This window comes from Trachypithecus francoisi, unplaced genomic scaffold (genome assembly GCF_009764315.1).
Source record: "Trachypithecus francoisi isolate TF-2019V2 unplaced genomic scaffold, Tfra_2.0 Lachesis_group2, whole genome shotgun sequence".
NCBI lineage: Eukaryota > Metazoa > Chordata > Mammalia > Primates > Cercopithecidae > Trachypithecus > Trachypithecus francoisi.
This window is the reverse complement of record NW_022681465.1, coordinates 170,567,445-170,581,606: the sequence shown is the minus strand read 5'-3', so window position 1 is coordinate 170,581,606 and position 14,162 is coordinate 170,567,445. Positions and strand designations below refer to the sequence as shown.

The 14,162-nt window shown below is 38.6% G+C and overlaps 1 protein-coding gene across 1 annotated transcript; it reads left to right on the top strand.

Moving 5' to 3' along the window:
* The first annotated feature begins 811 nt into the window (after positions 1-811).
* FTMT (ferritin mitochondrial) lies at positions 812-2,448 on the top strand. The gene has a single exon (XM_033181456.1). It carries the CDS (start codon positions 1,583-1,585, stop codon positions 2,312-2,314), a length of 732 nt encoding a protein of 243 aa, XP_033037347.1. The 5' UTR covers positions 812-1,582; the 3' UTR covers positions 2,315-2,448.
* Positions 2,449-14,162: the final 11,714 nt, after the last annotated feature.

Here is a 14,162-nt window from a genome sequence, read left to right as displayed (position 1 = left end):
ATCCATACAATGGAATACTACTCAGCAATAAAAGGAACTACTGAAACAAGCTACAGTATAGATGGATCCTAAAATAATTATGCTGACTAAAAGAAAGCAGGTAAAAAGGAACACATACCGTTGACTCTATTTACATGAACTATATGCATCTGTAGTTTATTGTATGTCAATTATATATCTCTATATAAAGCTGTTTGGTATGTCTATATTCACTTTTGTGTGTCTGTAATACACGTTTTTCAACTTTTAAAACCTCTGAGTATTACCATCAACATTTTAACAATAGTAATCTCAGGGCAGAAGACGAATTAGGGTTGTTTTGAATTTTCTTCTGCGTGCTCACCCTTATTTTTTCAGTACTCCACAAAAATTACATAAATACTATTTTAATACTAAATGTTATTTAAAGTTTAATTTTTAAAGAGCCATTTTTACAAGGATATAATCTCTGCATTAATAAAAGATAGTAAAGTACATATTTTGAGTTCAGAGGCATTTTATTCCTCCTAGGGTTTCTATGGTATCTTCTTTCTTTTCTTTCTTTTCTTTCCTTCCTTTCTTTCCCTTCCTTCCCTTCCTTCCCTTTCTTTCTTTCTTTCTTTCGTTCGTTCGTTCGTTCGTTTTCTTTCGTTTTCTTTCTTTCTTTCTTTTTTTTTTTTTTGACGGAGTCTTGCTCCTCCAGGCTGGAGTGCAGTGGCGCGATCTCAGCTCACTGCAAGCTCCACCTCCCGAGTTTACGCCATTCTCCTGCCTCAGCCTCCTGAGCAGCTGGGACTACAGGCGCCGCCACCTCGCCTGGCTAATTTTTTTTGTATTTTTAGTGGAGACGGGGTTTCACCGTATTAGCCAGGATGTTCTTGATCTCCTGACCCAGTGATCTGCCCGCCTCGGCCTCCCAAAGTGCTAAGATTACAGGCATTAGCCACAGCGCCCGTCCTATGGTATCTCATTTTTTCACAATGAAGATACATTTTATATTTAAAAATAAATTATGCATGTATTTTAAAAGAAACAGTCTTAAAAATGTGCCCACTACGCTGGCAATTGTTTCCATACTTACATGTTACACAATCAGTCAATTTATGTACACCTGCTTTAGATGTGGACCTTTCTTCTCACAGGTAAATGGTGACTTTTGGTTCACTCTTGTCCCTGTGTTGCCCATCCAACTCTTCGTCCTTATGAAAAGGTCAGAGAAGAAGGGGGAGTACAGCTTGGTCCCTTCTTTGGGAAGTCCCAGTGCCTACTCTCCTGACAGCCTTTTTCACGCGGGTGAAATCAGTGACGATCGCCAAAGAGCAGAAATCTCGAGTGGACGGTGGGGGCGAATGCTCACGGAATCGTGACTGGGCAGCCGCGCTCGCCTCCGCCTAGGCGGCGTCCCGCGCGGGTCCCCGGCGACCCCAGCGGCGCTTCCCTGGCGCCCTCAGCGTGGAACCCCGCGCCTCTGGAAGAGTAAGGGGCGTGTGACGCAGTCGCCGTTGCCTAGGGCCACGTTCTGATCGGATCTGAGGCTTCCAGCGCCCGACCAGGCGCTGAGAGGGCCGGGCCTCAGTTTCTCCACTTCCAAGGAGGCGGCGCTATGCTGTGCTGTTTCAGGCTCCTCTCCAGGCACATCAGCCCTTCGCTGGCGTCTCTGCGCCCCGTACGCCGCTGCTTCGCTCTCCCGCTGCGTTGGGCCCCGGGGCGCAGCCCCTCAGATCCAAGGCCGATCGCCCCCCGCCGCCCCCTGACCGCAGCCTCCTCCTCCGGGGACCCTACCGGTCCCGCAGCCGGCTCCTCTCGGGTGCGCCAGAACTTCCACCCCGACTCCGAGGCTGCCATCAACCGCCAGATCAACCTCGAGCTCTATGCGTCCTACGTGTACTTGTCCATGGCCTATTACTTCTCCCGGGATGACGTGGCCTTGAACAATTTCGCCAGGTATTTCCTTCACCAGTCCCGACAGGAGACAGAGCACGCGGAGAAGCTGATGAGGCTGCAGAACCAGCGAGGAGGCCGGATCTGCCTGCAGGACATTAAGAAGCCGGACCAGGACGACTGGAAAAGCGGGCTGCATGCCATGGAGTGTGCTCTACTCTTGGAAAAGAATGTGAACCAGTCGTTGCTGGAATTGCACACTCTAGCCTCTGACAAAGGTGACCCACATTTGTGCGACTTCCTGGAAACCTACTACCTGAATGAGCAGGTTAAGTCTATCAAAGAACTAGGTGACCACGTGCACAACTTAGTGAAGCTGGGGGCCCCGGATGCTGGCTTGGCGGAGTACCTTTTTGACACACATTCCCTTGGAAATGAAAACAAGCAGAACTAAGCAACGGGCTGCCTTCCTCCCAGGTCACTGGGTTCGAAGACCAGAGTCAGCTGTCTCCTGCTTTCCTGCCCTTAAAATCACTTCCATCTTTATATTTTTCTGTTATACTATTCCTGCAATAAAGTGATTTGTAGGAAAAAAAAAAGTTTTGCCCATGTTTAACAAGGGCTTTTTATTAACCATCAAGACACTTATTTTCCCAGCTCAAAGAATAGGCCAGGTAACTATGGTATGAAAAGGACTCCAAAAAGCTATGGAAAGAGGGTGCAAACTAACGTTCTCCAGTTGCCAAATATTATCAGAATATGAACCTACACTTAAATTCTGTAATTTTTAATTCAACAAGTGCCTGCTATATTCAATACCTTATGCAAAACGCTAAAGTGGGAAAATGGATAAAAATATACAAATAACTATAAGTGAAGAATATTTAGTACTGTGAAAATCATACATGCAAAATGCTATGACAGCTTTTGCCTTTTCCCATGGTGTCCCAAGAAGCAGTACTGTCTGGAGATTGTTTTTTAAAAGAATTCATAGTCAAATTTGGGATAAGCTACATGAATTATCAGTGCTGGTCTTGGAAAATCACAGCATATATTAACATTTTAAGGGCTCTGGGACATTTTGCAATTAAACAATAAATATAAAAGCTTGAATTATTTTTGTTTAGCTCAGTGTTTTCCAAACATATGCAATCTCAGTGTTTTGTTCTTTTAATGTCAGTAATATAACAAACTAGATCTGATTCCACACTCCATGTACTTCACCACTGGGTCTCTCTTTTAACCTGTCAAGAAGAGTGAAAACACTGCGTAAAACACCTTTCTGCGGTCTTTACAATGGACAGAAAAGAACATGGGGGTTAAACAAAAGTCAAGAAGGGATCCAGAATAAAGGAGGCATCTAGTCAAATGTTTTCTTTAGTCATGGAAGTGAGCAGGGGAGAGTCCAGCATCGGAATAGACTAGAACACTGAGTGGTGATAGGAAAGATGGGCTGGGGCAGAGTATAGAGGTGAGAAGGGTTTGGGCTTAACTCAAGGGACAAAGGCAAGGACTTCAAAGGCTCTCAACAGAAGAAAACAGTGCTTGAAGTTGAGCAATCTGTAGCTTAGTCTGGTTATACAGAATAAGAATCTGAAAACAACCGAAATATCCCTGTTAGTTTGGGTTTTCTGAGACACAGATGCCAAAATGGGATTATGTGTACAAGAAATTACGGGAAACAGACCTCTGAGAGAAAATGGAAAAGAAGCAAGTGGGAGAAGCAGGGAGAGCCTTCAGACTTCATGCAAATGTAATCCCCAGGGGATGAAGAAGGGAAGTTGTGCATATTTCTTTGGAAAGGTCTGCAAGATTGTCAGGGAGGCCTCAAGTCAAAGTCACTAGTCAAAGGAATCCCAAGTCTCCCAGAAATGAGCCTAAGTACCTTTCCTATATTTAGGTATTGACTGGGAAGTATAGACCTGGCAGCAAACCAAGTAATGAATCAATTTCAGAGAACGGCAGCTGAGGCTCTTGGCAAATTGTGCTCCCTGCAGTCCAAAACCTGAGAGGTACATGCATATTATGGCACAAGTTCAACAAAACGACTTAGATTAAAACACCAAACGTTGTTTTAGATTAATACACATAATATTCTGCAGTTATTGTTAAATATGATTTTGTACAAACACCTTATGGTGTGTATAGAAATTCTGAATGTATTATGTTAAAAATGAGGAATATTACACGATGGGGTTATATAATTCTATATGTACAATTATAAGACAAATTATATATGTATATAAAATGACAAAGTATATATACCAACAAGCAAAGCTAGAAAATTCTTTTAAATAGTGAGATTGTGGTTGATATTTATTTCTTTAATTACATGTCTTTTAAAAATACATTTGTTATAATGGACAGTCATTATTATAATAAGACAAGAAAAGCAAAATATAAGATGGAGGGAAAAGCAATAAAGGCCAGAATTATGGTAAAACCAATGGAAAGACAAACAAAGAGATTCTGGTGAGAGTTTAGAGGCAGAATCATTTCAATTTTGTGACGAATTTAATGACTGGAGCTAAAGAAATGAGGTATGGGACAAAAAGTGATAGGTCTGAAATTTGAGTTATTAAAGAATAGGAGATTTGAGGATAGAGATCTCAGCAGGAGGGATAATTGGAGGTGGGGGAATGCATAATAATTTTGGTTGATTTTGTTGATCATTCTCACTTTACATTCTATTCTTAAGTGGGTCTATTTTGCTGCTCAGGAATCCTGTTATATTTCTATACAAAATCTCTTCAAGTTTTCCAGATGAGTGGTTTTCAAACTATACCTTGCAGCCCATTAGTGTATCACAAAATTATTTACTGAGTCACTATCCATGTTTTGTGAATAAAATAGAGTAGAATTGAAGTGACAGTAAGTGAAGTAAGGGTATTATTTCCTGAAACTCTTGTTTCAGGTGTTTGTGTGTGTGTGTGTGTGTGTGTGTGTGTGTGTTCTCATGTATTTACATCCTGGATAGTGATATTTCTTATTCTGTGTTTCTGTCAAAAACTTTCAATAGCTGCTCTCCTAGATAATTATTTTACAGATTCTCTTTTCTCCTCAAATCTCCAAATCTCCTCTCCCTCCCCACTGTCAGTTGGTAATCTGCTTATTTCACTGAGAAATTAGAAGTACTAAAAGAGAACTTGACACTTTTTCATCATTGAATTAATCATAAGCTTATATCTGTGTTCACGTAGATTTTGTTCTGCTAGAATGGTTGTTGCATCAATGTTGCCTCCTTAAAACCAATGCCCTCAATCCTAACCTCCCCACATAGGCAAAGACACAAGGATATCACACTTGTGATATCCTCTCTCTTGTAGCAGCTTTGCCCTCGTTATCACTTGGTCCCATGAGAATGCAAACACTGTATTATTTCTCCTCATCCTTAAAAAATGCCACCTCTGGACTCCCATTCCATCCAGCAAACACCAGGCTACTCCTCTTTACTCATCTCCCTTGTACAACAAAACTTCTTGAAAAAGTTCTTCATGTCTCCACCTTTTATTCTTCTTTCTCTTGATCCCTCCCAAGGAAGCCCATGTCCACTACTACACTATTTATTTCCTGTCAATAAAAATAGTGACTTTCATGTTAATAAACTCAATGGTCAATTTCCCAGTCTTCCTAGAAGTACTTGTCCATTCTCTGTTGAAACATGTGCTTACTGTTCTGTATTTCAGTCACTCTTTCTAATCTCTTCCCATCTCTCTGACCTTTAAAGCTTGGAGTGTCCCAGAGCTCAGTCCTCACATCTGGACTTCTTCTCTTCTTTATCTATACTTGTTCCTTAAAGAGCTTATCCTGTCTGGGGACTTTTATTTAAATATATATTCATTAACAAATCACATGTTTTAGTTTGCTTCAGCTCATCTTTGAACTCCAGACTTACATATCTAAATACCTAATCAATATTTCCCCTCAGATGCCTAATAGACATTTCATATTTAGCATATTCACAGCCATACTCTTTATTTCACCACCCTCCAAAACCTGTTCAACCCAGTCTTTTGCTTTGTAATGAATGGAAACTCCAATCTACCAGTTTCTATGGTTCAGTCATCCTTGACTACTCTCTTTCATACGAAAGTCAGGTCTTTCAGCAAGTTCTTTCAGGTCTTCCTCTAAAATAGATCCCGAATCTTACCACTTTTTAAAGCCTTCATTATTGCCACTTCTGTATGAGCTCTCAACTTTTTTTCCATTATTATATTTTATGTCACACTCTTTGTTTTTGTTTAATTTAGTCTTCCCTGCAATCCAAATATGTCACACTCTTAATAGATCTAACTGCTTTCACACCTAGGAACATTCTGTCATTTCTTCACAAAGCAGCCAAAGTGTTCCTTTGCAAGTGTAAGTCATTTATTGTTATTTCTTTGCTCAAAACTCTCCTATATCTTATTTAATTTGGAGAAAATGTCAAGATCGAGATCCTTACTATAGTCCACAAGGTGCTTTGTGATATGAGACCCTAAAATCTTTTTGACCTGATATTTCCCTATGTACGCTGTGTGTGTGCGTGTGTGTGTATGTGTGTTTAAGAGGTGGTAAGATTATATTATTCAATATGCATACAATAATATATACTATATGCAATATATATAATATATACTATGTACAATATACATATACTAATATATGTATACAACATACTACTGTGTGTATATTATTTGTATACACATGTATATTGTATGTGCTCTTTGTATGTTGTATATACATTGACCTCACTATTCATATGTATACGAATATATGAATATGATACCTTTTTTAGTCTAACATTCATATAGATACATGAATAGTTAGGTCAAAGATATATCATTATAACTCTTTCCCCAGGCCTTTCTCTCTTTCTCCCCACTCCCTCTCTCTCAATCTCTCAATATTGAGGGCATCTACGTTGTTTCTTTATATTGAGAGAGAGAGAGAGAACAGGAGACAGCATGTCTTCTGCTTGCTTTACGCCCATCACATTTGTCCCCAGGACCTCAGGTTGTTCTCTGTGTAAGAATATTTTGCCGCCAAACATGAACGTAGTTTTCATTCTAACTTCGTTTGAATTTCTGATTAAGTGTGATCGTATAGAGAGACGTCACTGATTATCAGTCTAAATTTGTGGCTACATTTCCCATCACTCTCTATCTTCTCACTTGATTTGCTTTTTCTCCATAGCACTTACCACCACTGGACATCTTTTGTATTTACTTGTTTCCTTCTCTCACTAGAGTGTAAGTTCTGCAGATCAGGGTCTTTGTTCTGTTCACTGCTCTTTTCATAGCTCCAGAGTAGTAGCTATCTCTTAGTAGGTTCATGATAAATATAAATGAATGAGTGAGTGAGTGAATGAATAAAGATATCTAGAAACCAGCTGGAAGTGCTGATATGGGTCTTTCAAAAAGTTGGTATCAGAGAACGAATCTGGAAGTTACTCGTATAAAGTTGTTAAGTAAAACTGTGAAAAAGCTGAACTGATAAAGGAAACAGGAGACAAAAGAGAAACAGAGGAGAGGGGCCCAAATATAGAAACATAGAAAGTTGGGTGTCTCTAGATTTAGGGGAGATTCAATCAGGAACTCATGAAAGGACACAGAAAAGGGAACACTGGGCTTGTAAGCTATGAGGCGACAGAGCTTCTAGCAAAGCTTCTATCAAATGCTGCGGAGCTTAATTAGATTACAGATTCATCGGAATTGGCCATCACAAGCCATTGATAATTTTAGAAGAGAGACGTTAAGAGTGGTGGCAAAATAAATGAGGTGGAGAACACAGAATTCTCCTTTGAGTTTTTTTTTAAATAATTGAAGGTGAAAGAGGGTAAGGATGACTGTGCACATTGTTAGGCTAAGGAAATAAGCCAGCAAAAGGGAGAAACATGAGAGGCAAGTGATAGATAGAGAGGTTCCGTGGAAGAACAGAGCACAAGATAAAAAGCTCAGGTGCACCCTGGAAGATCATGTCATTCCAAACCAGCCTGCATGAACGAGGGAGGAAGTGACAGGTTTTAAATGAGAAAAGGGCACATTTAGGGTGCTTACATAGGTTGAGCTCAAACTTCTAAATAAAGTATCAAATTAGATAATTGACTAAGATATGGCTATCTCTATACAGAAATATTTTAATTTTATGTATCAGGTATTATTACAAAAATAACTCAATATAAGTTATTTTATAGATAGGAAATAAGTCTTTACCCTATGTCTAAAATTTAAAACAAATTTAAAATTTAAAAGCTTTCACAATTTTAAATTTTTTAATTTTAAATTAAAATTTAAAAGCTTTCACAATTTAAAAAATATGTTCCTGGAATTGAGCAAAATGGAGAATATATTTCTAAAGAGAAACCTAGTATGTGAAAGAAATGACTCCAAACCCCTAAGTATTAGAATAGATTGTACAACTTTGAACATAAATACCCAGTGATACCAAGATCCAAGGCCTTCAGACTTGCAGAAAAATATACAGTATATTCCCCTAACATTAGTAGCTCTTGAAAAACATCATCCTTCATATTCAATTGTTAATGAGGTTTTGTGTAATTCATTTAAAGGGTAGAAGCTTCTTGGAGAAGCCCTTAAAATGCACTAAAACGCACTCCAAGATCTCCCAGAACAAAGAGTGTGTGTGTGTGACCTGACTTTTTAAAATTTTGAGCATGAACTTCAAGCTTTCTGCACTTGGATAAAAGGCAAGATAAAACATTAAGCACCTCCAGTGCAACAAAGACAACTGAGAGGAATGCATGGTGGAGAAAAAGACTCCCTTGCAAGACACTTCTCCACTCCCTCCAAAACTTCACCAAGAGATGTATTCAGAAAATAGACATCCGGGAAACATGCACAATTGCTAAGCAGAACTGACAAGTGTATTATCTCTGCTTACAACAGGCTGTTAGCATAAACTGCCAAGCAGCGCTCAGGTAATAAAATCAGTAAAGTGCACAGGCTTTGAGGTGTGTTTTTTAGCTTTCCTGGACTTCATATTTCTATTGTGCACGATTGAGACACTTAATAGGTCTATTTGTTAATGAAGAAATAAATGAACAAATGTGTGTGTGCATGCATAAATGCATATACACTGAGTATCAGATGGAATTCCAGTGCCCAACAAGGCGTGGGACCGTGTGGCAATTCTGGAGAACAGACACAGACAGGCACTCAGGGTTGGGCTTCTTCCAAGCAAGCTGGCCAATTTCCCAGCAGAGATGATGGCCAAGTATTCTCTTGAGAAAGATATCTAATGCTTTTGGAAATACCTTAGTTTCTCTCAAATGCCCTAAGCACCATATTTTCACAGATTGAAATAGCAAAAAGAATTTCCAATACCATAAAAGGATTGCTAGACTACTGAATTGTGATTGCATAACCTAGATGCAGATCACAGGCAATGTAATCTAGTCATTAAGAGCTTCCCCTCGAGAAGGCAGAATACCCACATGAGAGTAGCTACTCCACCACATACTGACTGTGTGATTTTGGGAAAAAGAAGTTAAACTGTCGGAGACCGATTTTTCTCCACTAAATAATAACCTACCACAAAGTTTATGGTGGGGATTAAATGAGATAATGCGTATATAGTTCACACATTATCTGGTGCCTATAAAATACTCAATAAATATTAGCTGCTTTAGAATTTGTGTTTTAAAGGGAGAGAAAGTGATGTGAATGTGTTTGTGATATTTTTGCTTATATATGCATAAATTATCTCTAGAAGGATAATGTCAGTTATCCTAAATGAAAAGAATGGTAGTCGGGAAAGGGAACATAGTAAGACTTTTTCATTGTATAGCCTTTAGTATCTCTTGAAATGTTAATCCCCTGAATTTATTACCTATTCAAAAACAGTAAAATTTAAATATAGCAAATAAATTAAATACTGCTGTTAATTTTACTTACTTCTAAACAGCTTACATATACTGCACTTCACTATAATATGTTCCCACACTAAATTTAGAAGTAATTCAAATAGCAAGTTGGAAGACTAATCAGAAGAGGACTTGTATTTCTGTTTAATCCAGCCTAAGGCATTTTCCAACATTTTTGTTTGTTTTGCTCTCCCTTTAGCCATAGATTAAAATACAGGCAGTCCTCACTTTGCATTGTTCCACTATGCATAATTTCAGTTACTACAGTTTAGTTTTATAACAGCAATACTCCAATAACATGGGTCAAACCGGCTACCACAGTATATTTACTAAGAATTAACTGCATAAAGAACCAATTTGCTGCTAGCTCTTCAGTCCACAAATCACCATATAACCACCAGACGCAGGTCATGATCAGGTACTAATCATGTCACTTCTTTCAAGGTCTGCCTGAGATTGGAGACTGGTCATCATGCATCTGTTACGGGGTTTATCCCCAGATCGTAAAGTAGGTAGTTGTCTCCTTGCTTCCCAGTGATAAACCCAGGTCACATTTTATAACAATGGATAATCCAAAGAGGGAACTGGCAAAAAGAAGTAAGTGCAGCAAATAAATGAAAAGCAATCCTGCAGGAAGTGAAATTGAATATTATTAGAACTTATTCACCTAAATGAGCAGTTATGACAAAAAGGATGAAACATATACCAGAGAGGTGATGCCAGCAAAAAGCTTCACATGAACAAAACTCTTGGAGCTACTTGACAACACTCAAAATACAAAACATAACACTTTGGAAATGGATTCAGATTTAGAAAGGAGTATGGCAATTTTCCAAGGCATAGAAAAGATGTTGGCTCCATGTGCTAAGTTACATTATAAGAAGAAAAGCACTGTTCAAACTACTCTTATTATTTTTTCAAAGAAATAAAACTAATTTTTAATGTTTCAACTGTTTTAACCATAGTGTACTAAATAAATACTAGTTTTAGTATTTTTTCATTTTCCTTTACATTTATTGCCAAAAGTAAGAGAGTGTTTCGTGTTTTGACAAAAACAATTTAAAGGCTACACAAAAATCATAATTTTTTCCATGATTACTAAGCTCACTTTGCATGGTTTCAACTTGCAAAGCCAAGCTGAAAGTAGTCATGCTTCTTTGCCACCAGATAATATGAACTTTATGCTTCATCTTAAAGGATGTGATTTATGAACCCAACGATTATCATTAACGAAATATAATAATGTCAAATCTGTAATTATTGGATCTATTTTCAAAATTAACACCAAAAATATTACAAATATCAGCAGTACCTGAGTTCAGTTTCTTGGCTTTTGGTATTTTATTGTCACATATGAAATATATACACAACTGGATTCAAACGGTCAAATGAAAAAAATAGTTATCCTGACTTGAGACTAGCAACACAAAATAATAGATGGTATTTTATTTTTTCTTCTGTGCATGAGTTCAGGAGAGTCAATTCCATCACGGAAACCAAAAAAGATTTCGATAGACCTGTTTCCAACATTTTCTTTAGAGATACATACAACATGTGTTTAAGGAGTAACTTGACTATGTGAGGGTGAACTACTGTATATTATTACTGGCTGCTCTGCATTTTTAAATACTTAGACACTACATATTGTATTAGTAATTTTGAAAGAGCAAAAGACATAAGTTGTTTGGATAACAAGAGGGGTAATTATGAAGAAGGAAACACGAGCGAGATAGAAATAAACTGAAACTATAACTGGAAAATTCAATTCACCAATGAATTTTAGTGACACAAAACTTCTAACTGGTAGCATGCTACTTCCGTTCATTGCTAACTGCACACAGAGTGCATCCAAAGGAGGCAATTAGAAAGAAGTAAGGTGCTGCGTGAACCTGGGGAGGAAAGTTGGGGGTGGAAATCTCTGAAGATGTAGTGACTGAGGAAGAAGAGGACATGAGTTCATTTTGTAACATAGGGAAACTGGTCAAGCATAGAGGAAATATCATTGCAATAAATGAAGATTTGCAGGAAGAGTTAGTGGAAATACGGAGAAAAGTTACAACTGTCAAAAGGAAAAATGAATTTTTTTTCACAAAATGCATCTAATTTAGTTAGAAACCTGATAATCATGCTTAACAATTTTCTTTCCCTCGACTTCCATGTCCAAATAGTTGCCAAGGTCTGGAGATTTTTACTTTCTAAATATTTCTAGATTGTGTCTGTACTCTGCATCTTTTCCACTAACACAGCCACCATGACCGCTCTCCCAGACGCCCAGACCACTGGCATAGTCTCCTAAGTTGTCTTCCCACATCTACTCTGCCTCAGTCTGCTCTCCAGACCCACTCTCTGCTCTTCTCCACCTCTCCCCATGCTTCTAGATGCTGAACTGCAAGAACATATTAATGGACCCCTGCTCTGTGGAGTCCTTTGATCCCATTAAGGTATTTCTTCTCTCAGCTCTTTGTGTTCAGTGTCTGCAGGTTTGCAGCATCCCTCCTGTAAGGCAGCTCCCTCTACTTAGCCTCTTTGTCTCCGGGTTCCAAAAAACCCCGGTAACTCTTCCTGCATCAGGCCTGGGGAGGAATTATCCAACTCTTGGTCTCCTCTCCTCCCCATCTTTTGTAAATAGCTGCTTTGTTAATACTCTCTTCAAATAATCCCACTTGATGGTGCCATGTGTTTCCTCTCAGGATCTGGATGATGATCTTGTCCCTGCTCTTTCTCCAACAGCATCTCTTAATAGTCCTCATCCTAATCCACACTGCTTACATTCTCAATGGCAACCCATTGAACTGCCTACAGTTCCCCAAGTGTGCCCTTATTACATTCCAGTTGTCTTCCTTGCTATTCACCGGCCCTAATATCCACTCCATAATTCAGAAATTTCCTCTTTCCAGAATCTTTGATATTCTCAACTTATCATCTTCTAGTTTGTGTTTGGGTAGTCATTTTAGCTCCTAGAGTACTGTATCTATCCATACCACAATGCTTATCACTCCATGATTGCCTTTTATTTGTCTGTCTTTCCTACAAGCTCTGAATCACCATCTTTAGTATCTAGTCCCAAGGGCCTAATAACCTCCCTGGCACATGATAGCTATTCAATAAGCAAATCAAACTATAAAGCTGTGTGTGTAATCTAGCTAAAACAGTTCAGAGCTGTTTTGTAATATATTGAAGCATAGTATATTATAAACAAGCTTACCTATTTACCCCAACCATTTTCTTCTTCCAGTGCAGATCTTAATGAGAATACAGTGACCATAGCCAAAATACTGCACCAAGTATACAGACTGATGCAACTGCCTCCATCAGTCATTTATCTTTCCAAAAGTAAAAGCTTTATGCTTACTTCTCAATTCTCCTTCACTGAGAATTTTATTTCTTCAGTGTTGTCAAAGAAAATACAGTACATTGAAAAGTAAGGATGACTCAGAAAACTGGATTTAGAAAGGTTTCAGAAGGAGGTTTATTCAGGGAAAACATTATGAATGTTTCATAGTATTCTTACTCTCATAACCTTTTCAGTGAGAGTAACATTTACCATTTGTTTACATTATTTTATTAAAATTATTTGTTTATTTTCTTTTATGGCTACCTCTTCCTCTCTTCTCCCCCATTTCAACCACATTATTCCTCACTCAGTTCTTTAGAGGACACTGTGATATTCCAACTAGTCCCCTTTCAGGACTAAAGAACTTATTTCGCAGCTTCTGGGAATGCTGACAGTTGATGGCTCACAGGCGAATCCTTCCTTCCAAGTTTTACCCTCAGCTGAAGAGAGCTGCAGGTATGACACCTTGCTCCTTCCTGGGGCAGTCCACAGCCAATGACTAGTCAGTGCTGAGGGCTGGAAGGGGAAAGCATACAGAGAATATGAGGAAACAAAGCCCCACTGTTCCTATTTGGAAAACCATGCAGGGATATTTTAGCTCCAGAGGGCCTGGTGGAACTGGTTTTTGCTGTGACTTCATCACAGCCCAAACCCTCCCTAAGCTTGATCTACCCTCCTTCATTTCCCTTCAATGATATATTTCTTTCTTGTCCTATACATGGACAAGTGACTTTATACAAACTTTCTTTTTCAAGATGAAAGTCTAGAGAGGTCCCCAAAATCGATCCAGCAGTGATTTTTTTTGGATATAACCCCAAAAGCACAGGCAACAAAAGCAAAACTAGACAAATGGGACTACATCAGGCTAAAAATCTTCTTCACAGCCAAGAAAACAATCAACAGAGTCAACAGGCAACCTATAGAATGGGAGAAAGCATTTGTAAACCATACATGTAAGAGGTTAATATTCAAAGTATATATGGAACTCAAACAACACAATCACTAGAAAATAAATAACCCAATTTTGTAAATGGACAAAGAACCTAAATAGACATTTCTTGAAAGAAATCATGCAAATGGCCAACACATATATGAAAAAATGTT